Raw genomic sequence first — 23,403 nt, 5'->3', positions numbered from 1 at the left:
CACAGCGAGGAGGAAGGAAGAAAAAAAGAATCATTGGACCCGGATGTAGACAGAAAACTACATCTCCCAGCATGCTTCACTCTCACACCTCCACTATATATATAGTCCATCCGGGTTCTTCGAGATGCTGTTTGGCGACTCGTCGCCATTCCCGGAGCATCTCGGCCTCGGCCCAGAGGCGAGTGTCGGTCGCTGTGTCGGAGACAGCTGTCCCCGACACCAAGACAACCAGCCCTCTCCGCTGCCCCGCGGCGGGAGAGCGTGTCCGGCCGGCCGGCGGGGCTCGCGCACCCTCCCTTCTCGCCTCCCCTTCCCCCGCAGCCTCCGCCCCGCCAGGCCCGGCCCGGACCTCCGAGCCCCGGCCTCCTCCTCCTTCTTGGTCACCGCCGCCGTCGGGCTCAGCAGCCCCTCTAGCCGCTTCTCCTTCCAGTTTGAGAAGCCGAGAAAGGAAACAGGGAAAAATGTCGCCATGAAGGCCGAGAACCGCTGCCGCCGCCGACCCCCGCCGGCCCCGAACGCCATGAGCCTGGGTCCCCGCCGCGCCCGCTCCGCTCCGACCGCCGCCGCCGCCAAGGCCCCCGTTGATGCCGCAGAGCTCTCCCAGCGCAGCCGCCACCGCCTCCGACATGGACAAGAACAGCGGCTCCAGCAGCTCCTCCGCCTCTTCGGGCAGCAGCAAAGGGCAACAGCCGCCTCGCTCCGCCTCGGCGGGGCCGGCCGGCGAGTCTAAACCCAAGAGCGGTAAGGGCGGGTTCCCAAGGCGGTGGGCGGGGGGCGACTGCCCCTAATGCTGGGGTGGGGGTGCAGAATCCTTCCTCGGATGTCTCCTGGGTCACCCAGGGTAAGGCTCCGCTTTCTACTGTTCCGGTCTCTTTTCCATGGCTTCCATTACTTACAGTTAACACTTAATGAGAACTGCCTGGTTTACATAAATCCTTGCATTAAGGCTGGAAACACTTCGGGGAGATAATTGCTGTTTCTGAGAACTGAGGTTCAGAAAAGGTCAAGTCACCCAGCTAGTCTATACAGCCAGGCCCGAAGACGCATCAGTGTGCAGCTCCTAAAACCACCAAGTTGATCTACCCTTTAATGTTGAGTTAGCATTGGGTAGTATTCAAGTATAAACGGAGGAGGCTCGCCTAAATATTTGTTAAACTCAAATTTTCATGTTGAATAAGTTGACCCCAGATTCCGCTCAGACGAAGAGGACTCATCTTGGAATGGCTTTGTTTAGTGTGGAGTAGGAGTTAAGAGCACAGGCTCTGGATTCAGTCTTTTTAGGTTTAGACCTTGAGTGAATGTCTCTGTTTTCTTACCTGTATGTTGGAGATGGTGAGAAAATAAATTAGCAAACAAATGAACTAACTGATGGCTCAGGAGAGTACCTGACACCTGTTAGGTACCAAATGTGCATGGACATAACCTGTTAGGCTAGGGTTGTGTCCTTTTAGGGGAAATATTTTGTCATTTCTGTAACCATGTCTCTCAGTATTGAATTTCAACCATCATGATGGTTATAGCTACCATTTATGAGGGCTTACCATGTGCCAAGCACTGGACTAGGCTTTTACTTTTTTTCCCCAATACTCCAGTCACTAACGTGTCCAGCAGGGTGGAATTGTTCACATCTGAAGAAGGAAAAAGGTGAGAGACCAGCAGTTCAGGAGTTGGCAGAGTCTGGAGTTGAATATTCTTGCCTTACTTCAAAGGCAGAGACACTTGTCTCTGCTCTTTTGTATTTCTGATTATATTAGCAGTAATAGGAAAATATTTTCCGTGGGAATAGGGGGGATGTGTGGCAGAGAGGGGAACATTTGGAGCCCTGAAATGTGGAACTCCAGTTGTTTAAAGGGTAAAAAGGTTAAGAAAACTGCAGACCTAACTTAGAAACCACATAAACAGCCGTAATGCTGACTGTGGTTCAGAGTTAATCTACTCGATAGAGCAAACTTATTTACCTGGTATGTTGAGGGTTTCTAGAGTTTGCTTTTGGAACTCAGGTGGAAACCAGTTGTCTGGATAAGAAATGAATGCTTTTAATATCTTAAGCAGAGATTAGTGTAGATTCTCAGGCCACGTCAGGCAGTATTATGGAGACTACTTTTGGAATTTTGCACATGTGTAGGTTTATCACAGATCCCCCAAGATCTAGGGATTTGTCAGTCCTCTTGGCCCATGTTGGAGCTGGTTTAGAGTGAGTGGTCTGCCTAATTTTCAGTGTAGTTGATAAATTACTTTTGCATTCTGTTCCTAGATGTTAAAGATTCTGGTTTTATAGCTATATGAATTCTCAACTAATTTTTCCGGGCGCTCCTGTTTAAGCCACTAACATACGGTCATGAGCCAGTTGCAGTAAATGCCTGAAGTTGTTTTACTGTTCAGTGAGGCCACAGGTGAAAGTTTACCAGAACCTAGACAAAGTAAATTGGAGAAGGAAATGGCAACCCCCTCCAGTAAGTACCCTTGCCTGGAAAATCCCATGGACGGAGGAGCCTGGTAGGCTACAGTCCATGGGGTCGCAAAGAGTCAGACAAGACTGAACGACTTCACTTTCAGACAAAATAGCAACAAAAAACTGAGGCATGTAAGGCATTTCCCTCATGTGATCTCTGACTTGGTGACTGTGCTGACTAGTGCAGCTGTCGTTAACCCATAGGATGATAACAGTTCTGTGTGGTTTGACGAAAGCCGGTATTTGTCAGACTTGTACAGAGTAAATATAAGTTGTTGGGTTCATTCTGACTAAAGTGAATTTTTTTTTAACAAATACATAAAGAGACTTCCCTGACTGTCCAGTGGTTAAGACACTGCTTCAATTGCAGGGGCACGGATTTGATCCCTGGTCTGGGAACTAAGATCCTGCATGCCATGTGGCACAGCCAAAAACCAAAAAACTGCCCCCTCCCCCCCAAAAAAAACAACACTCTATAAAAATACTCTTAAAACACTATTCCGTTTATTAATTGAAAGCTTCTGAGGAAGGAAGTAGAAACTCAGTTCAAGGAGTTCTTTGCTGGGTTTTATGCAATACACAGGTGTCCCCCTGTAGCATTAGTTTTTGTTTAATGTGTTTGTGAGAGAGCTTGAATGTTTGCCATTGCTATTGCCTACTTTTCTGACTACTGTTATTTATTAATATATTCCCTTAGCAAAAAGGAAGGATAGGTCTGTAGCTAAATAGAATTCTTCATAGCATATTCTGCCCTAAGAAGATTGCAGCTAAGACCAGTGCTACCACAGCAGATACCACTCAGTGCCTCTTACCCAGTGACTTCTAGGTGGCCACTCTAACAAAACACTAGATTCAAATTCGGCATAATTCCGTAAAAGGGTTTCTGTAGGATTTCAAAAGCTGGCTCAACACTTGGATGTACTTGATTGAGCTGGAAATTGTTGAAAGGACCTCTTGAGTTTAAGAGTACTAAGTTGAAGGAAGAAAAGGAAGAGTAAGGTGAAAAGACATAACTTGTCTTTCTGTCACCAAAGTAACAAGAACAAGTTTTTCAGTTTTTAACTATTTAATTCCCTTTTCCGCTTCCCTTTCCCTGCTTCCCATGAGAAAAAAAACCTTTGGTTTCTAGTCTCTAAACCATGCCTGTCGTAAATGGTTATTTGCTTCCTAGTTACATGATTAATATACTTGAGGTTTTGTTCCTGCGACTGGCTTAAGTTTGTCCTTCATGCACACAGGAAATAAGTCAATTTGGCTACCAGGATTTACTTGATCTTTCCGGCCAGATTGGCATAGCAGTTTCTTTGCTTTGATTAATTGCTTCAAACAGTCACATAATACTTCTTTTCTTGGCTCTCTTCCTACAGTTTTGTTCCAGTAGGGTTAAGATGTAGTTCTAAGAATGTTCAACAGTGAATATCCCAGGAATGTAGCCCAGAGGAGAGAGGTGGGTTAGAGTTTGGGGAAGGTTGTTTAGAAAGAGCAAAGAAAGCAAAAAGAGGCAAGAGAGAGACCTGGCTGTTTATGGGCAAACAATGGACCCTGGCCCAGAACCAGGTTCTTGCTCCATCCTCCTGGGTGGGGGATGGTACTGCCATGGAGGTTAAAGGAAGGTCAGGTATTATGAAGCAGTTATTTTGAGGTTAGCGATATGAAGCACTGTCCTGACACTCTTCCTCTTGTTCTGGTACCAGAAGCCGGGTGCCTGGTGGTAATCTACCTTGAAGAAAGCCTTTGAGCTGTAAATGGACCTGGAGGTTTTAGATGGATTTGAAAATTGAGGTGACTTGAAACCTTCAATAAACACCATTTAGGGAAGTTACAAGAGTTTGCAAGCTGTAACAGTAGGCTTTCCAAAAAAAAAAAAAGTAGACTTTCAAATGACAGTAGCAACTGTCACCACCACGGTAGGTAAAATGCCTACCAGCCACCATGGTAGGCATTTTACAGAAATTTTCTCTTAATCCTTATGACCCAATGAGGAGAGAGGAGAGAGGATTAACTCTATTTTAACTGATAAGAAAACTAGGGCTTAGTTAGAGTGCTTGTCCAAGTAAATTCGTAGGAAGTCCTAGGCAATATTCCTGAATACACTTTGTATAAATTCACTTAGCAGGCATGTAACTTACTGGTATATGCATATTCCTAATATCTGCCCCGCCCCCTTCCTTTCATTCAGAATGACTAATTTCAGCTGGAGTCAGTTTGTTATCAGTGGATTCTGTAGTAAACCATACGCTGCCCCTCTGGAGGTGCCCCTCTGGATGATGGATAAGCAATCTGCTTGTGGCTACGGTATGAATCAGCAGCAGAAACTTCCTGGCTGCTATTCTGACCTCTAGGTTGTGCCACCTGTTAGAACTAGAAATGTTGATAATGCCAATTGTTTTCACTGAAAAATTTATGGACTGTGATTTGGTAATGGGGAAGAGACTGAGATATGCTTCCTTTTACCTGAAGAGACCTTTCTCGGAGGGAAATGTGGAACAGCTGAGACACACCAATTAAGTTTTCAAGTCTCTTGTTGACTCTGGGATCCTGAGTGCTGAATTTGAGCCATTTAACTAATGGTCCGGTTTGGAATGTGTCTCGACGGTAGTTTTTGGCAGTTCTCGGCTCTGGGTATGCATTAGAATCTCCTAAGGACCTTTTTTTTTTTAAAGTAAGGATGTGTGGGAATGTTCTCTAGCAGTTCTTTCTGATTCTTTACATCTAGGTTGGGCCCTGACATCCATAGTTTTAAAAGTTTCTGCAGGTGATTTCTCTTATGCAGCCAGGACTGAGAACAACCACTTTGAAATCTAAAACTTTCAACAGAGAATATGTTTGTCCTAGGAGCTTTAGTGTGACTATTTTGTCTGTTTTCCAAAATGTAAAGCAGATCATCTCGTTGCTGTCACCTATCAGAGAAGGGAGGCCAAGTTCAACCCCCAAGTTATTCACATGTAGATTCTGGCAAGTTGCCTGTAGGACACCTCAAAAACAACACTCTTGAGTTTTATCTCTGGGGCCCAGGCCTGACTGTTCCTTCAGTCTTTAGCTGCTGTTGGCTGGGTCTAGAGATAAGAGGCAGCCTCTCACTTTAGATGTCTGACTTCATTGTTGTCGTTTAGTCACTCAGTCGTGTCTGACTTTGCAACCCCATGGACTGCAGCACACCAGGCTTCCCTGTCCATCTGACTTCATACCTGTAGGTAAATATAAGATGAAAGAGTTGGTTTTAGCAACTAAAATCATGAATCTTTATGTGGTCAGATGTTGAAATGTTTTAGGAGTGAGCAGTTTTCACTGTCAGAGGAGTTCTGTAAGCGTTACGAAACTGTTTCCTTGCCAGTGTGGTAACAAGTGAAGAAATGAAAACAGCCCTTCTTCAGAGTTCCAGCTTGCTTTCTTGAGCCCTTGCAGTGTAGAACCTGACTTTACCTAAATCTGCACAGTCTAAATCTGTTAAGCTTTGGAAACAACAGGGTCAATGCCAGGTCATCTGAAATAGTCTTGGATAGTAAGGTTTGGGGAACATACGTTTTCCCTATATGCCTATCCTCTTCATAAAATCTCTCTTATTTTCATGGTAAGGTTAGCTGGAGTTCTGTATCCCTGTGAATTCTGTTTGTTTGAAATGTTACTATGAACTAATTCCATGGGTTGAGAGCAAGGCAACGTTTGTATGAGTTTGAAGCCTCATCTTCTAGTTGTTACTACTGATGGCCATGTTTGACAGTAACTGTTGCTAACTGCAATAGTAGGTAAAAGTCTAGTTCTTAAATTCTAATTTAAGATTAAACTCTGGCCACTTTCCCTGACTGGGATTAAAAGGTGACAGACAGGAGTGAACCCTAGCCTGGCAGTGTTTCTTGGACCATCTGTTCTCTGTTTATAGTGCTGCCATCTCACAGGACTGTTTGGTCAGGTTTGAAGAGGATGGTGTACCTCTCATCTATTTTCTATGTTGCTGGAAAACTGAGTGTGAGGTGGTTGCTTTCAAAATTTGGATTCTGGTTTATCAGCTGCCATTTCCTTTTCTCTGAGGATATGCTTTGGATTTATTTAGTCTGCTGTAAAGAAGCTGGTCATCTTGTTGGAAATAATTTCTTCTAGGTACTTATAGTTACTAAATTATCCAAATTATTAGTATACAGAACAGTAAGACTGTTTGTTTAAGTCAGAATCTTAGAGGGTGAGGCCTCAGCACAAGAATCCCTTAAAAGCTCATCTCGGTGATTCCTGCCAACTGTCAGGATTGAGAACCATTGTATTAGGCCAAAGTGAATAGTTTTGTTTCCCAAAGGTTACTGTCATCAACAGCCTGCTGTGTTGTCTTTGCAGACATATTTCTATTAATTGTACATTTTAACATAAACAGGATTAAACTGGGGCGGGGGGCGAGGATTTGTGGTTTCTGAGGCTCATGCTGGAGTCTTCTTGACGTTGAAATTAACCACCACCTTAAAGTTTGAGGGTAAGCCTAGTGGATTTCATTAGTTGTCCCTCCAACTTCTGTTTTCTCTGTTTCTGTTAAATTAAAAGGAAAAATTTATTGACGTATAGACGACTTAGAATGTTTCAGGTGCACAGCAAGGTGGTTCAGTTATATAAACACACATGTTATTTTTTAAAATTATTTTCCATCATGGGTTATTACAAGATATTGACTATAGTTCCCTATGCTGTATAGTAAAGCTTTGTTGCATATCTATTTTTTAAGTAGTAATCTAGCATTCTATTCATACTAAGTCAGACAAGTGGAGTCAAAATGTCATAACTTTTTTAGTTAGGCAAAAATTGGTAAGTTTTCTAAACTGTATATATTATACATATTTATATATGTATATACAAAAGCTTCTCTACTACACTTGATAAAGGCTTGAGAGGAAACGTCAAAAAGAGAAGAGAAATTGGAGAACATAAATGAAATGGGAGCACTGAATATGAAATGGAAAAATGAAACAAATTAGGTAAAAGTAAAACATCATTATGTAGTCCAGTTTAAACATGACTGCTCATTAGAAACATATCTGGAGCTCTGGAGAAAAAAAGCGATACCTGAGTGTGTGTATTTTTCAAAAGTTTTCAAGATAATTCTGAATCAGTTTTCCCAATCAATAGCTAGAGAAAAGCTAGAGAAAAAATAAGAGATAATTACAGTTGCAAGCCATAATGAGAACATGATTAACTTAACAATATAATTGCCTACAACTTGGAGGGGGTCAAGCAGAGTGATGTGGTAAGTGGAAGTGCGTACATGCACATGCTTTCATCTACCCAGCCAGTCTCTGCATTTTCATTGGTGCATTTAGTCCATTTACATTTAAGGTATTTATCGATATGTATGATCCTATTACCGTTTTAATTGTTTGGGGTTTATTTTCTGTAGGTCTTTTCCTTCTTTTGTGTTTCCTGCCTAAAGAAGTTCCTTTTAGCATCTGTTGTAAAACTGGTTTGGTGGTGCTGACTTCTCTTAATTTTTGCTTGTCTGGAAAGCTTTTGATTTCTCCATCAAATCTGAAGGAGAGTCTTGCTGGGTGGAATCTTCTTGGCTGTAGGTTCTTCCCTTTCATCACTTTAAATGTATCCCACCATTCTCTTCTGATTTGTAGAGTTTCTGTTGAGAAATCAGCTAGCTTGGACGGGAGTTCCCTTATCTCTATCTTTAATTTTTGTCAGTTTGGTTTCTGTGTGTCTCCGTGTGTTCCTCCTTGGGTTTATACTGCATGGGACTCTCTGTACTTCCTGGACTTGGCTGACTATTTCCTTTCCCATGTTCCAGAAGTTTTCAGCTCTTGTCTCTTCAGATATTTTCTCAGATCCTTTCTCTCTCTTGCCTCTTTCTGGGACCCCTATAATGTGAATGTTGGTGCATTTAATGTTGTCCCCGAAGTCTCTTAGGCTGTCTTCATTTCTTTTCATTCTTTTTTCTATATTCTGTTCCGTGGCAGTGATTTCCATCATTCTGTCCTCCAGGTCATTTATCCATTCTTCTGTTTCAGTTATTCTGCTGTTGGTTCCTTGTAGTGTATTATTCATCTCTTTGATCTTTAGTTCTTCTAGGTCTTTGGTAAACATTTCTCGCATCTTAATCTTTGCCTCTATTCTTTTCCCAAGATCTTGGATTATATTCACTCCATTATTCTGAATTCTTTTTCTGGAAAGTTGCCTATCTCCACTTCATTTAGTTGTTTTTCTGGGGTTTTATCTTGTCCCTTCTTCTGGGACATAACTTTCTGCTTTTTCATCGTAATTAACTTTCTGTAACATGGTTTTTGTTTTAGTTCCTGTGAGATGGTGCTTCTTGCTGCTTCTGTCTGCCCTCTGATGGATGAGGCTAAGAGGCTTGTGTAAGCTTCCTGATGGGAGGGACTGGTAATGGGAAAAACTGGGTCTTGTTCTGGTGGGTAGGGCCTTGCTCAATAAAGCTTTAATTCAATTATCTGTTGATTGGTGGGGTTGCACTCCTTCCCAGGTAGTTGTTTGGCCTGAGGCGACCCAGCCCTGCGGTCAGCGGGCTCTATGGTAGGGTTAATGGCAAACTCCAAGAAGGTTTACGCCAGGGGGACCTTCCAGTGCCCCCATCACTGTGGTGAGCCCCTGCTAACCCATGTTCCACAGGAGACCCTCCAACACTACCAGGTAGTTCTGGTTCAGTCTCCTGTGGGGTCACTGCTCCTCTCCTCTGGGTCTTGGTCCTTGCAAAAATTTTTTTCTTCCCTCTGAGACTGGAGTCTCACAATCGTGTGGGAGTTCTATAATCAAATGCTGCTGGCCCGCAAGGTCAGATTTCCTGGGGATTCCCAGTCCCTTTGCCGGATCCCCAGACTGGGAAGCCTGACTTGGGGTTCACAATCTTCACAGCACTGCGAGAACTTCTTTGGTATTACTGTTCTCCAGTCTGTGGGTCACCCACCCATAGGGAGGTATGGGATTTGAGTTTATCGTGATTGTGCCCCTCCTACCATCTCACTGTGGCTGCTTCTTTGTCTTTGGACGTGGGGTATCTTTTTTTGGTGGGTTCTAGCGTCGTCCTGTTGATGTTGTTCAACAGCTAATTGCCGTTTTGGTGCTCTTGCGGGAGAAGAGGAACGCACGTCCTTCTGCTCCACCATCTTGAACCAGGAGTCTTGTTATTGCTTTTAAAGCCATTGAATTAGTGTACAGAATTGATTTGGTCAGATCTCTATGTTGAAATAAGGCAAACTGGAGTGAGTATTGAAGGGACAAGAAAAAAAATTAGTCTTTTTTTTTTCCAAAGACTAATCTGGGTCCTTCCACCTTTATTCACCTTTTCTTACTTGGTGTGGTTCTCAGGTTTTATTTTGCTCCCCTTTAAGCTGGCAAACTTTGGCACATGTTAACTGTCTGGTCAGAGTTCTTTGTTCTCCAGTAGGAAAAAATGGGGCAAAAAATACAAACGAACTCTTTACACAAAATACAAACGGTTAATAGAAAAAATGTTTGCTGCTAGTCTTCAGAAATTCACGTTTAAAACAAATTATTTTGACCTTTCAATTTAGCACAGTTTATCCACCTCAGTATTATAAAGAGTGTAGTAAGATATCCTCTTTTGTAGTGCTGTTAGAATATAAATAAACTGGTGCGGTGATTCTAGAAAGCAACCTGAGGATTTTGCAAAAGCCTTTATGAGCATACTTGGTCTGCTAATTCTACTTTGAGACTTTGACATAGTCATGCACACAGGTCTCTATGAAGAGGCTCTGGCACCGTGGTGAAAGAATCCGCTTGCCCTGCAGGAGATGCCAGAGACGTGGGTTCAATCCCTGGGTCAGGTCCCCTGGAGAAGGAAATGGCAACCTACTCCAGTATTCTTGTCTGGAAAATTCCATGGACAGAGGAGCCTGGCGGGCTGCAGTCCATGGGGTCACAAAGAGTTGCAGTCAAAAGCTACAAAGCAAATTGGTTATGTTATGTTTGTATGTATGTAAGCATACAGTAGGTACAATGGGGCCGTTAATCTTGCTTTTGAAGCCTAGGGCTGCATGAACTAGCTCATGGATTAATAAGTGGAAGACAGTATATCTTATATGCCTATCATTTTGTGGAAGTGTGTGATGAGTGTATAAAATGGAGACTAAAAGGAAATTAAACACTATAGTTTGGTATTCTGTGGGCACTGACAAATTTTTTCTTTCTGAATTCCAAAATTGAACATATGTTCTGGTAACTGGAGGAAGAAAAGCAGGAAGCAGTTTTTAAAAGGATATAACTTAGGCTGATACACTGTTAGAGTCCTTTGTTTGTGAATTTAGTAGCCTCTCAGTTTGACCTCTAAAACATTATGTAATTACTGTTTTGTTTTTGTGCCTCTTGAATATATATGTGCTGGAAACGAGACCACACCATTGCAGTATAGGATCTAGCTGTGCTGCAGTAAGTTAAGAAGAATGTTTTGTTTCCTGCCTCCAGATAAAGTACTTTTTCCTGATACAGACAGACTTTTTCCTGTTCCTTTTCTATCACTGTGTCTGAATGGACTTTTGCAAGAGCAGTGGTTAAGCTCTGTTATAAAGAGAGCTTGTGAACTGAGTCTACCCAGTTTGATCTGTAGTGTGTCCCTTCTCAGGGAGGGACCCTTTAGGCTTCATTAAAATAAAAAAGGAAATCCGCCTTACTGTGTAATGTCTTGTCCAAAGCACTAATGGTCTGGGCCAACCAGATTTCTTGGAGGTCATGGAAGGGCCCATTTACCCTTGTTTAAATACAATTTTGATGGGAGGTGGAGGGTAATTGGCCAAGTATGTGAATCATTTCTTAACTAATTTTTTCACATTTATTGCTTTCAGATGGAAAGAACTCAAGTGGATCCAAGCGTTATAATCGCAAACGTGAACCTTCCTACCCCAAAAATGAAAATTTTATCAACCAGTCCCGTCGCTCCAATTCACAGAAAAGCAAAACTTTTAATAAGATGCCTCCTCAAAGGGGCGGCGGCAGCAGCAAACTCTTTAGCTCTTCTTTTAATGGTGGAAGACGAGATGAGGTACGGAATTTTAGAATGTCCTTTCTAGAGCATAAGAAGCATGAGGTCTGACTCCCCCACCCCCGGTTTATTAGTGGTTGGAGAAGGTGTGGAGCAAGAGGTCCCCACTTCTCAGACTGTTTGAGTAGTTGAAGAACCAGAAGGAGCAGTTTTGAGTAGTTGAGGGTTAACTTACTTTGGAACTTTGCCTCCTTTCTTCTCTTAAAGATTAAGAAAATTTCCTTAGAGAAAGAAGACATTATAATCATGGATTGTGAGACATTGTAGCAAATTTGTTGTTGTTGCTCAGTGCCCCAGTGGTGTCCGACTCTTTGTGACTGCATGGCCTTCAGCACACCAGGCTTCCCTGTCCTCCACCATCTCCTGGAGTTTGCCCAAGTTCATGTTCATTGAATGGTGATGCCATCCAGCCATCTCATCCTCTGATGCCCTCTGTAGCAAATTTAGGGTACCTTAATTTGTATCATCCTTTTATTACTACTCTTGATTTGTAGGTACCCTTTGGAATATTTAGGTAATAAAATACCATTACTTAATGACATTAATTTGACATATGAAGTGAAGTGAAAGTGTTAGTCACTCAGTTGGGGTCAACTCTTTTCGACCTCATGAATTAAAGCCCACTAGGCTCCTCTGTCCGTGGAATTCTCCAGGCAGGAATACTGGAGTGGGTAGCCATTCCCTCCTTCAGAGGATCTTCCATGACCTAGGGATTGAAACTGAGTCTCCTGCATTGCAGGTGGTTTCTTTACCATCTGAACCATGTATAGTATCTAGCAGTCCCAGGTACTCTGATTTTAGGAGTTCCTTAGGTATCTTCTGAAAGTGCATGAAGACTTATGTACAAGGGAGTTCACTGCCACATTGTAATTGCGTGATTTAGGAAACAGCCTAACTGCTCTCAAAGTTAAATATATTATTGGTTAAATATATTATCCTGTTGTTCCATACTGTGTTCCATACATAACATTCCATACTGTGTAGCCAGTATAGAATAAGATTTAATGGATGCACTCATGGAAGAATTCATTCATTCACCAGAAATTTATTCCTCACTTAATGTGCACTAAATACCGTTTAGAGCTTGAAATACAACATTGGGTGGGGTTTATATTTTAGTTTGGGGAGACAAATCATTTTGTAATAAATACAATGGTAAGTGCTTATTGAAGCACAGTAGACTGAGAGGGAGAGGTATAGAGAGTAATAAAGACAAGTTTTAGGAGGTGAGTGAGGAAAGCTGCCCTGAGAAGGTAAAAGCTTCTCTGAGGCTTCTGAGTCCTGAAGGAAGCAGGGAGCACCCAGTACAGTTTTGAGGAAGGGTGCGTTAGGAAGAGTGAGTTTACACATACGTAGGACCAGAGGTGGTAGTGCTTTTGCTATGTTCAAGGTAAAGCAGATAGGCTGCCGTGGATGGAGAAGTGGAAATGAAGCCAGAACGGGAGCGAGAGGGTCAGATCACATGGGCCCTCGAAGGACACTGGCTTTTCAGAGAGATGGGAAGCTGTTGGGGGCTTCAAAAGAGAAGTAAGGTAACGAACGTGCCCTTGAGTTTAAAGGGGAGAGTGGGAACAGGGAGACTGGTTAGGAGCTTATTAAGGTATCCCTGGTTCAAGTGATGGAAACAGAGTGGTAATGATTCGAGATGAGCAGACTTGGGGAGATATTTGCAGAAAGAGCCAGCAGGATTTTTAAATAGACTAGATGTGGGGTCTAAGCAGGGAAATAGTGGCTAATGTTTTTGACAAGGGCCTGATTCAGGTACCATGTGCTGAAATGGGGGCAGTCTCAAGAGGTACAAGGTTTTGGGCTGGGGAGGAGACGGGGTGTTGAGATAAAGAACTTCATTTAGAAGTGTTGTCTATTGGATCTCTAAGTAGAGCTAGGCTCTTAGTAACTGAATCTAGAGTTCAAGGAGAAGACCTTGGCTAGAGAGCTGTCCAGGTACACTTGGTGTTTGCAGCTGTGGAACTAAGTATGATCTTGAAGGAGTGAGTGTTGCAAAAAGGGAGTGGATTTAAGGACTGAGCCTGGAGTCAGGATGATAAGGAACCTGCAAAAAAGGAGAAAGAGAACTAAAAACCGTTTGGAGAAAGTGATCAGTTTTTGTCTTGTGCTTCTAGGCTGGGTAAGAAGATTGAGTTGGAAAGCTGACCATTAGATTTGGAAATATGAAGGTGGATCAGGTTGTGGGCCTTGTGCTGCTTTGGTGGAGTGGACGAGGACAAAACCTGATTGACATAGATTTAGAGAGAATGGGAAGAAGAAAGAGCAAGTTTAGATAATTAGTTTCTAGAGGTTTTGCTCTTGTAGGGGACCAGAGAGGCAGTGGCTTGAGGGGAATGTGAACTCAAAAGAGATTTTAAGGTTCAAGAAATTGCAGCATACCTCTGCTCATGGAATTGTTCTGGTGAGAGGGAAAAGGTGATGGAGAGAAAAGGGAGAGAGTTGCTGAAAGTGACCTTGAGTTTTTGAGGAATTGGCTTAGGAGCTTCCCCAGTTCATCCACAGTGATAGAGGAAGGCAGGCGACTGGAAGGAAAGCGTAGGAGTTCTCTGATTGTTCTTACTATCTCAGAGACATATCAAAGAGGAGGTGAGAGAGAAGGTTTGGAAGCCTGAGGACTGGAGGAGTTGTCTCGGGGACTGGGGGGAATCAGTGGAGCACAGAAGTGTAATCAGATTGTAGTGTGACTGCTGGGCAGCACAAAAGTCTGCTTTACTGAGGCTGGTTGGCACGGTATGGTTGGCACAGCACGGCTTCAGCCGTGTTTACTTGCTCTCATGCTGGTGTGGATTAATCAGGGGGACGTTCTGCCAGATGAGTACAGTCAACAAGGAGAATGGGGCGATGGACCATAAAATCAGAGCCAAGGGAAAAAGTTTGGGGAGACGGGGATTGGATCACTGGTTTGGAGATCCCAGTGGAGGTGAAATTGTTGTCAGATTCAGAACTAACAGAAACAAGCCGGGAAAGGAGTGAGATTCTGGTAGGGTGCTCAAAGCTAAGATGGTGGAAGAGGTAGAATTGTTACCACCGCAGTCTGGACTGTAGAGCGGTGCCGTCCAGTTGAGATGCTAAGCCATTGCGGGAGGGAGGGAGGGAGGCTCAAGAGGGAAGGGGTAGATGTATACTTATGGCTGATTCATGTTGTATAGGAGAAACCAACACAACATTTTAAAGCAATTATCCTCCAGTGCAAAAAAAAGGCTAAATAAGCCACATATGTAACAAAGTTTTCTGCTGCTGCTAAGTCGCTTCATTTGTGTCCGACTCTGTGTGACCCCATAGACTAGTTGCCACAGTAAAAACAGTGAAATTAATGTTAATATAGGTAATCCCATATAGCTAAAATGCTGTTTAACAATGTGGTACTGGCCACATATCAAGTGCTCAGTAGCCAACATGCCTGGATAGCAGTGGCTGCTTTATTGGACAGTCCAGCTCTAGGTGGTGTGCTCATGGGAGTGGGCAGCAGAGGTAGGGTAGAGGGTAAGCAGATCAGAGGAGAAGATGTCAAGGAACTAAGAGGCGACAGGTTGGAAGTTGTAATCAGGAATTATGATGGGCAGTGTCGGAGACAGTGGGCCAGTTAGAGTAAAAAGATGAAGGTAGAGGATGAGAATTGGGGGGGTTTTGTTGCATGAACACAAGCTCTTATCCAGGTTTGGGGCATTGGAGCAGAAGACTGATTAGGGAAAGTGGAGCCAATTGGAGATGAGAATCTAGGGAGTAAGAGTAAGAGATGACCAGGAAGTCCTGCGCTTCCTGTGGTGAGTTACATAAACAGTGATGGGGTGGAGGTGTGTGTGTGTGGAGTGTTTGTTACGATAAGAGCTTGTCTGACTATATCTTGTGCTGCTGGATTTAATCATAAAGGTCATGTACTCTGATTCTATAAGCATAAAAGATCTCAAGAGGATATATTGGTTGGCTCTGGAATGGAAGGTATCTTTGACTGTATCCTATCTGTACTCTTTAGATTTCTTTATCACGTATGTGCAGGTGCTGCTTGTACACTAATAAGCAGCAAAACCCTTAAATTTGAATTTCCTTTGATTCAATAATTCCTACTATACATTCAAAAGAAATAATCGTAGGCGCTCAAATATTTGTGCACAAAGGTCTGTTAAGTGTATTTATCATAGCATTATTTTGTTAACGCTGGAAAAGCCATGAACAGTCTGCATCCGATACTAAAGCATAATAGGAGACTCATGTAATGGTATATAGTCTTGTAAGGCGACTGTTTACTAGTATTTAGTGACAGGGCCAAGTGCTTTTGAAATTTAAGTGTAAAAGTGGGGTTAGAAAATGCACTGACTGATTCACAGCAGGTACGTGTACCACTTCAGTCTGGGAATGTCAAGTGGACTCAAAAAGCCCCAGCATGATAAAGATTCCATCTCTGTGTGCAGTGGCATTTCTCATAGCTGGTTTCTTGCTAAACTGTTTTGGAATGTGCTGATTGGATTTATTTCTGGACACAGAGCTAGTCTGCCTACGTGTTCTAATTCTGTCAGTTTTAATTAACAGTGAATAGCAGCGTGTGTCTTAGATGGGAGGTCTCTGGCAGGATCCTGAAGCCTTTAGTAGTTAGCAGCTGCCTGCAGGCCGCCTCCAGAGTGTAGTTCCACAGACTCAACGTTGGCCAGAAACAGACCAGGGAGCAAGTAGCTAGCAAGAGTGAAGGTATCGGAATCTTATTGGACTGTGAAAACATTAATCCAGTAAGTAAATCTCTGTGCTTCAAGATAGCTAGAGGAGCTCATGCTGGGTTTTGTCATGTAATGGTTAATTGCCACTTAGGGTAGACTAAACAGTTTATAAGTATCTGTAATTGTATGTTTGAGGCTCTTTTTCTCTTTTTCCACCCCCGTCTAGATCTTGGGTGGCCTTTTCATTACCCCCTCTTGGGAAGATTGTTTACCAAATAAAAGCCTGTGTTTTACTTAGCTCATAGGTTAAGCCGTGTAGGAGGAGGGGTGTGCTGGCTTCTGCTGTCACGTAGCAAGTGTCATCCTAACTGGAAATCCTCTGCTTTGCTCTCATTCTCTCTAGGTAGCAGAGGCTCAACGGGCAGAGTTTAGCCCTGCCCAGTTCTCTGGTCCGAAGAAGATCAACCTGAACCACTTGTTGAATTTCACTTTTGAACCCCGTGGCCAGGCTGGTCATTTTGAAGGCAGTGGACATGGCAGCTGGGGAAAAAGGAACAAGTGGGGACATAAGCCTTTTAATAAGGAACTCTTTTTGCAAGCCAAGTGAGTACTTCTACTCTTAGGAGGGGAGTGAAATGAGCCTCTGGGCGTTTGTGGTACTGAGAGGCCTCTTTTAAGCAACTGTGGGAGAGGTGGAAAGGGAGTTGATTGCTCCCTCTGTTTCTCACCTGGCCTTGAAAACACATATGTGTTTCAAGCACGTGTTCTTGGTGTTTAAAATAATATAATACTTAAATAAATTAATGCTTTAGTATTGTGATGAGGTAGTAAAAATGTTTCCTTTGGAATTGAATCCAGATTTGAATCTTATTTTGGCTTTAGACCTTGAGTAACTTACCTAACCACTTTGAGATTCAGCTATTCCTCTTACATATAGAGGAGGAGAAATTAATTACGGGAGAATCGAATGCCACGCTGGAGTGTTTGGCATGCATTTGTTCAGATACTGATTCTCTTTTGTTTTCCTTTTGTGTGACCTTGGTTCATGTAAAGTTTGACCTTGGGTCTAGACTGAAGTAACCATTTAGTATTTTATGTAAAAAAACTGGTGGGAGTTTCTGGTGGTATAGTGGTTAGGATTCTGGGCTTTCACTGATGTGGCCTGGGTTAAATCCCTGATTGGGGAAGTGAGATATCCCCAAGCCATACTGCGTGGCCCAAAAAAACCCCAAACAAACAAACAACAACAAAAAATCCTGGTACTCAGATGACTGAGTGGGGACAGTCTTTGCTGCTGCCTTGAAGACTGGTGGTTTCTGGTGGTGAGGAAGGACATCTGGCTTCCCTTCTCGTTGATGGAGCCACTGTCTAGGCTAATTTTAGTTCGAGGGGAGGGCCTGCAGGCAGCTTGGCTGGGCCCAGGAGCAAAGGAAACAGAGTTCATGGATTTGGACTCCTACCCGCTGAGTCTTTGGATTCCCTCCAAAGTCAGGACTTGGAACTCAGGCTGAAGTCCTAGTTCAGTGCCTCACAGACCCTGGCTGCTAATTCCTGCGTTTGATTTCTAAATGAAGAGATGGTGACTTTCTGCTGAGGGCTTGTCAGTGATTTCTGACAGTCTGCCCTTTTCTTGTCTCTCCCTGTTTCTAGCTGCCAGTTTGTGGTGTCTGAAGACCAAGACTACACAGTTCATTTTGCTGATCCTGATACCTTAGTCAACTGGGACTTTGTGGAACAAGTGGTGAGTAGTTCAGCTCAGCTGTGAGCTGAGCGTGGCAGAGTGAACTAAAGAGAGGGGCTGTGGTGACAGCAGCTTTTGGCTGAGTGCACTGCTGACCCATCTTTCTGTCTGGCCTTACTGTGGGCATTTTCCAGAGCTCACTGCTGGTTTCGTCTAAAGTTGATTTTCTGCTAATTGGCTCCTGCAGGACTAGGCATTGCAGGGTAAGAGGGTAATAACAGTCCTGTCTGCTACCTCCTCTCCTCTGGGAAGACATAAGCAGGGGAATAGAGAACTCTGGTTATCCTCCTGACCCTGGAAGGGCTCATAACATGTACACTGCTTCATTGGTAGTCATGTGTAGTCATCAGTATGAGATTTGGCCTTGGCCTCGTGACAGGTGAAATGAGCCCCACAGCTGTACTGCAGTCCAAGCTACTGCTGCACTTGTCTTCTCTTGAAGTTACAGACTCTGGGTATCCCTTTGTTACCCCTAGTTATGTGATGTAGAATACCTTTCAAAGTGATAGACTCCAAGGCCTGCACTCTCATTACTGTGAAAATTCATAAAATCATCTGAAAGTGACATGGAAAGCCTATGAAACTTAAGTTCTATATGCATTGGTTTAGGGAAAAAACAGACATAATGTAGAAGCCTCACTGACTCCTCCTGGTACATTACTTCTAGATCCTTTATATGCATGTGTGTGTGTGCGTGTGCATGAGTCACTTGGTTGTGTCCAATTCTTTGCGATTCCATGGACTGTAGTCCACCAGGCTCCTCTCTCTGTGGGATTCTTCAGGCAGGAACACTGGAGTGGGTTGCCATTCCCTTCTCCAGGAGATCTTCCTGACCCAGGATCAAACCTGGGTCTCCTGCATTGCAGGCAGATTCTTTACCATCTTAGCCACCAGGGAATCCTGCCTTTATGTATGTGTACATATAAGTCTTTTTTTGTTAATGGGATCTATATTGATTGTCATTTTTTCCTTTTGATGCCGAACTCTGAAAATACCTGTTATATGGTGGTTTTATTATATTATTATTTTGGTTTCCTTAATGATTTGCTTGAGGTGCTCTTTTGGATATACCTGCACTGTTGAACTGTATTATGAAGATGTGTTGTTAGAGATGTATAGGGATGAGGAGGGGGATGGAAGAGGCTCTAACAGTCCCTAGTCAGTTCTGAAAGCAGTTTAACCTGTGGTGGTGTTTGTTTCAGCGCATTTGTAGCCATGAAGTGCCATCTTGCCCAATATGCCTATATCCACCTACTGCAGCCAAGATAACCCGTTGTGGACACATCTTCTGCTGGGCGTGCATCCTGCACTATCTTTCACTGAGTGAGAAGACCTGGAGTAAATGTCCCATCTGTTACAGTTCTGTGCATAAGAAGGATCTAAAGAGGTAAGATGGAGGTGTTTACCAGATTAGACCTCAGTCTGCCAACTGCTTGCCCTTCTAAATATGAATGTCCATGTTACAGTGTTGTTGCCACAGAGTCACGTCAGTATGTTGTTGGTGATACCATTACAATGCAGCTGATGAAGAGGGAGAAAGGGGTGTTGGTGGCCTTGCCCAAATCCAAGTGGATGAATGTAGACCATCCTATTCATCTTGGAGGTGAGTTTCGTTAATTTGGGGAACACATAATGGTGGGTATATCCGTTAAGGCTACTTGAGTATGTCTTTCTACTGTCAAAAACTGAGCCTTTAAGCTAGCCAATTCTAGCATTGCCAAATTAGACATGGGATTCCAGTAGGTTGGGGGTGAAGTTTGCAGAAAATGATTTAACTCTTGATTTCGAGTTTAGTTCATTTGTGAAATGAAAAATTAAAATACATATAAGGCTTTGTTGAGTAGTATCTAGCCCTGTGCCCAGTTGGGGGGATTCCACAGTCAGCCAGTCTTGACACCTGTCATCAAGGAACTCAGTAGTCTAATCGAAGAGACAGACTGGTAGCCAGACATTTGGATCTAGAGTGTGGTCAGTGCTTATGGTAGGAAAGTGCAAGGGGTTGTATTCTCTGTATTCCAATGGAGATGAGCATTAAAGTGACATTTCAGTTTTTGGGCAGAAGAGGATTTTCAATAAATGGTATAAACAGTTGACTGTTATGGAAAAAAAAAAATTAGATCCCTATCTCATACCATTCATAAAAATCAATTCCTGATGGATTGAAAAATCAAATATAACAAAATTCAAAACTTTTAAAAGAAAATATAGGAAAATATCTTTATTTGGGGTTTTACCTGGGAAGGTGTTTGAACCAAGCTGAAACCATCAATGCTATAAAATAAAAGATTGATAAATTTGATTTTATGAGAATTAAGATTCAGCAAAATTCCTTAAAGTCAACAGGTGATAAATAGGGGAAGATTTTCACATTTAAAATAAAGATTAATGTCTAGAACATACAGATGTTCTATAAATTAACAGTCAAGTAGAAGAATAGGCTAAGCATGTGGCAAAGTATTTCCTAGGAGAGGATATCTGAATAACTTCCCAAGTATCTACAGAAGTTTAACTTTGCCTAGAGTTACACAAATGCCTGTAACAGTGACACACACACACACCCAGGATGAGGCAAATACAGGCATACCTCATTTTACTGTGCTTCACAGATAGGCAGTTTTTACAGATTGAAGGTTTGTGGCAACCCTGCATTGTCAGATGATGGTTAGCATTTTTTGCTCCTCGTGCTGGGTCTTCGTTGCTACGTGGGCTTTTCTCTAGTTGCGGTGTGTGGGCTCCTCATTGTGTGGCTTCTCTTGTTGTGGAGCACATGCTTCAGGGCGTTCGGGCTTCAGTAGTTGTGGCACATGGGCTCAGTAGTTGCAGCTACCAGGCTCTGGAGCACAGGCTCAATGGTTGGGGTATACGGGCTTAGTTGCTCTGAGGCATGTGGGATCTTCCCAGACCAGGGATTGAGTCTGTGTCTCCTGCATTTGCAGGTGGATTCCTTACCACTGAACCACCAGGGAAGCCCATGGTTAGCGTTTTTTAACAGTGTTTTGTAATTAAAGTATCTACATTGTTTTAATGCTATTGCTAGCATATAAACTGCAGAATAGTGTAAGAATAACTTTTGTATGCACTGGGAAACAAAAATCTGTGACCTGCTTTATTGTGATGCTCACTTTATTACAGTGGAACCAAACAAGCATATCACTGAGGTATGCCTGTGCTGGGTTTCGGCAGGGGTGGGGAAGTGGGTACTCTTGTTCTTGGAGTTTAAATTGATACAGCCTTTAGTGTGTATGTGGGGAGGCGGATAGTATATAAAATAGACCCAACCTTTGATTCAGTATCATAAAGAAATCATTTGTACCAAAGAGCATGTATAGGAATTTTTTTGTTATAGTTGTTTTTTTGTTTGTTACAGTCGTAATAGAAATTGGCAATAACCTAAATGTCCACAGGAAACTTAACTCATTAGAGTATATCTTCCATTTCTAACACAATATAGAAGGTAAAAAAAGAAATAGATCTAGACCTTTATTTATGAATGTGGATATATAAATGTATAGGAAAAAGTGTGAAGGACACACATTCAGATTTGTAAGTAGTTATCTCAGGGTTTTTTAAGTCCATAAAATTTGAGAGATGGATGTGAAGGAAGTAAATCATCCTGGATCCTTTTACCCAGAGGTACCCCAAAATGTTAATTGTAGAGTTTTTTCCTATACATGTATATTTTTGTGAGATCGGAATTGTTTTCTTATTTGGCATCTGTTTTTTCTCCCCCCATGTAATGTGGATATTTCTCCATGTCACTAAATGCTTCCTTCTTAGAAGAGCATTTTTAATGTCTGCAAAATTCTCTTTAATGAATATACCATCATGTCACTGTTTCTTTATTGGACTTACTAGTTGGTTGCAACTTTTCTGTTACTAAAGTTTTTTTGTGTGTGTGTAGGGGAGGGGGTGCGCATCATATTACTTTTTGAATCTTAGTTCCCAACCAGGAATTGAACCCCGACCTTCAGCAGTGAAAGTATGGACTACTAGGGAATTCTCAGAACATTAATTTTTTTTTCTACATCTTTGGTTTTCTTAGGATAGCTTTCTTGTGTTATGGAGTCCAAGTTGTAAATTTTAAGTTAAGGGTCATTGCTAAATATTTTTCTTTTAAGGAAAATACACTAAGTCATTCTATTTTCATCCTAGAAAAAAGCTGTATATGAAAGTTGCTATTTAGCCACACAGCTGTGAGCTCTGAGTTTTGCCTCTCTGTGATCTCGTTGGTGTTGTTGCAGATGAGCAGCACAGCCAGTACTCCAAGCTGCTGCTGGCCTCCAAGGAGCAGGTGCTGCGCCGGGTGGTGCAGGAAGAGAAAGCGGCGCTGGAGCGGCAGCTGGCAGAGGAGAAGCACACGCCCGAGTCCTGCTTTATTGAGGCAGCTATCCAGGAGCTCAAGGTGACGGGAAGCCCTGGGAGTGGGGGCAGGGGTTGGAAATTGGCTACTTCAGCCCCACCCACGTTTGAGATGATGAGTAGGGAACAGCTGAGAAAACGGATTTGCTCTGGGCTTTGGTGATGGGAGGGAGAGGGTAACCTAGTGGTTTTTCAGGTGCTTCCTGGGACTGAAAAGATCAAGTCAGGGTGATCTTAAAACTCTGGAGTGTCTTGGATTAGCTGTGTTCTTTTTTTTGTTCTAAGATTTATTTATTTCTGGCTGCTCTGGGTCTTCATTGCTGTGCGTGGGCTTTTCTGTAGTTGTGGCCAGGAGGGGCTACTCTTGTGGGCTTCTCACTGCAGTGGCTTTTCTTGTTGCTAAGCATAGACTCTAGTGCCCTCGGGCTTCAGTAGTTGTGCCGTGGCATGTGGGATCTTCCCTGACCAGGGATTGAACCTGTGTCCTCTGTATTGGCACATGGATTCTTAACCACTGGACCACCAGGAAAGCCCTAAGAAAGAAAGTAAAGAAAGAAAGTGAAGTCGCTCAGTCGTGTCCCAACTCTTTGCAACTGCCTGGACTGTAGCCTACCAGGCTCCTCCCTCCATGGGATTCTCCAGGCAAGAGTACTGGAGTGGGTTGCCATTTCCTTCTCCAGCTGTGCCCTTAATTAAGCAACATAGGCTTTTGTTTGCTTTTTAGGAAAGCACCTGGATTAATTTTTGGAGATGTTTTATTTAAGGAACATTGTGAAGAAATTATTATGGCCTCTCAAGCAGGCTCTACCAATGCCTGCTGAGGATTTTGGAGCAGCAGTATCCAAATAGAGAATTCCCTATGCCCTGTGTCCTCTACAATAGGAATTCTTAAACTTTAAGAGGCAGCAGAATCGCTAGTTGTTGGGCTCTGCCCTAAGAGACTGATTCAGTAGGTCTAGGCTCAGTAAGGTTAATACTTTGCATTATCACAAGTTCCAGGGGAGTCTGGTGCTGCTCACCCCCAGGTCACACTTTGAGAATCAGTGATCTGTTAGAACAGTGAAAGCCCTGATGGAAGGGCCTGTGACAGGCCCTGTGCTGGCGTACTGCTCTTATTTATCATGTAGCTTCATAACTGGGTGTGATAGAACAGCTGTCCCCTTTAAAGTGGAATCATGGGTTAGGTAATTCACTTGAGGAC

The 23,403-nt window shown here is 43.0% G+C and overlaps 1 protein-coding gene across 1 annotated transcript in view; it reads left to right on the top strand.

The window, feature by feature from the left end:
* Positions 1 to 442: 442 nt before the first annotated feature.
* RNF10 (ring finger protein 10) overlaps positions 443 to 23,403 on the top strand; it is a 33,331-nt gene continuing 10,370 nt past the window's right edge. Inside the window, exons 1-7 of the mRNA XM_005891485.3 lie at positions 443 to 741; positions 11,248 to 11,444; positions 16,506 to 16,705; positions 17,753 to 17,843; positions 19,046 to 19,230; positions 19,310 to 19,446; positions 22,085 to 22,245. Coding sequence (XP_005891547.2) covers positions 585 to 741; positions 11,248 to 11,444; positions 16,506 to 16,705; positions 17,753 to 17,843; positions 19,046 to 19,230; positions 19,310 to 19,446; positions 22,085 to 22,245 — 1,128 coding nt within the window. The 5' untranslated portion in view covers positions 443 to 584. The remainder of the gene's footprint in view (positions 742 to 11,247; positions 11,445 to 16,505; positions 16,706 to 17,752; positions 17,844 to 19,045; positions 19,231 to 19,309; positions 19,447 to 22,084; positions 22,246 to 23,403) is intronic.

This window comes from Bos mutus, chromosome 17 (genome assembly GCF_027580195.1).
Source record: "Bos mutus isolate GX-2022 chromosome 17, NWIPB_WYAK_1.1, whole genome shotgun sequence".
Taxonomy (NCBI): domain Eukaryota; kingdom Metazoa; phylum Chordata; class Mammalia; order Artiodactyla; family Bovidae; genus Bos; species Bos mutus.
This window is presented reverse-complemented; position numbering and strand designations above follow the sequence as displayed.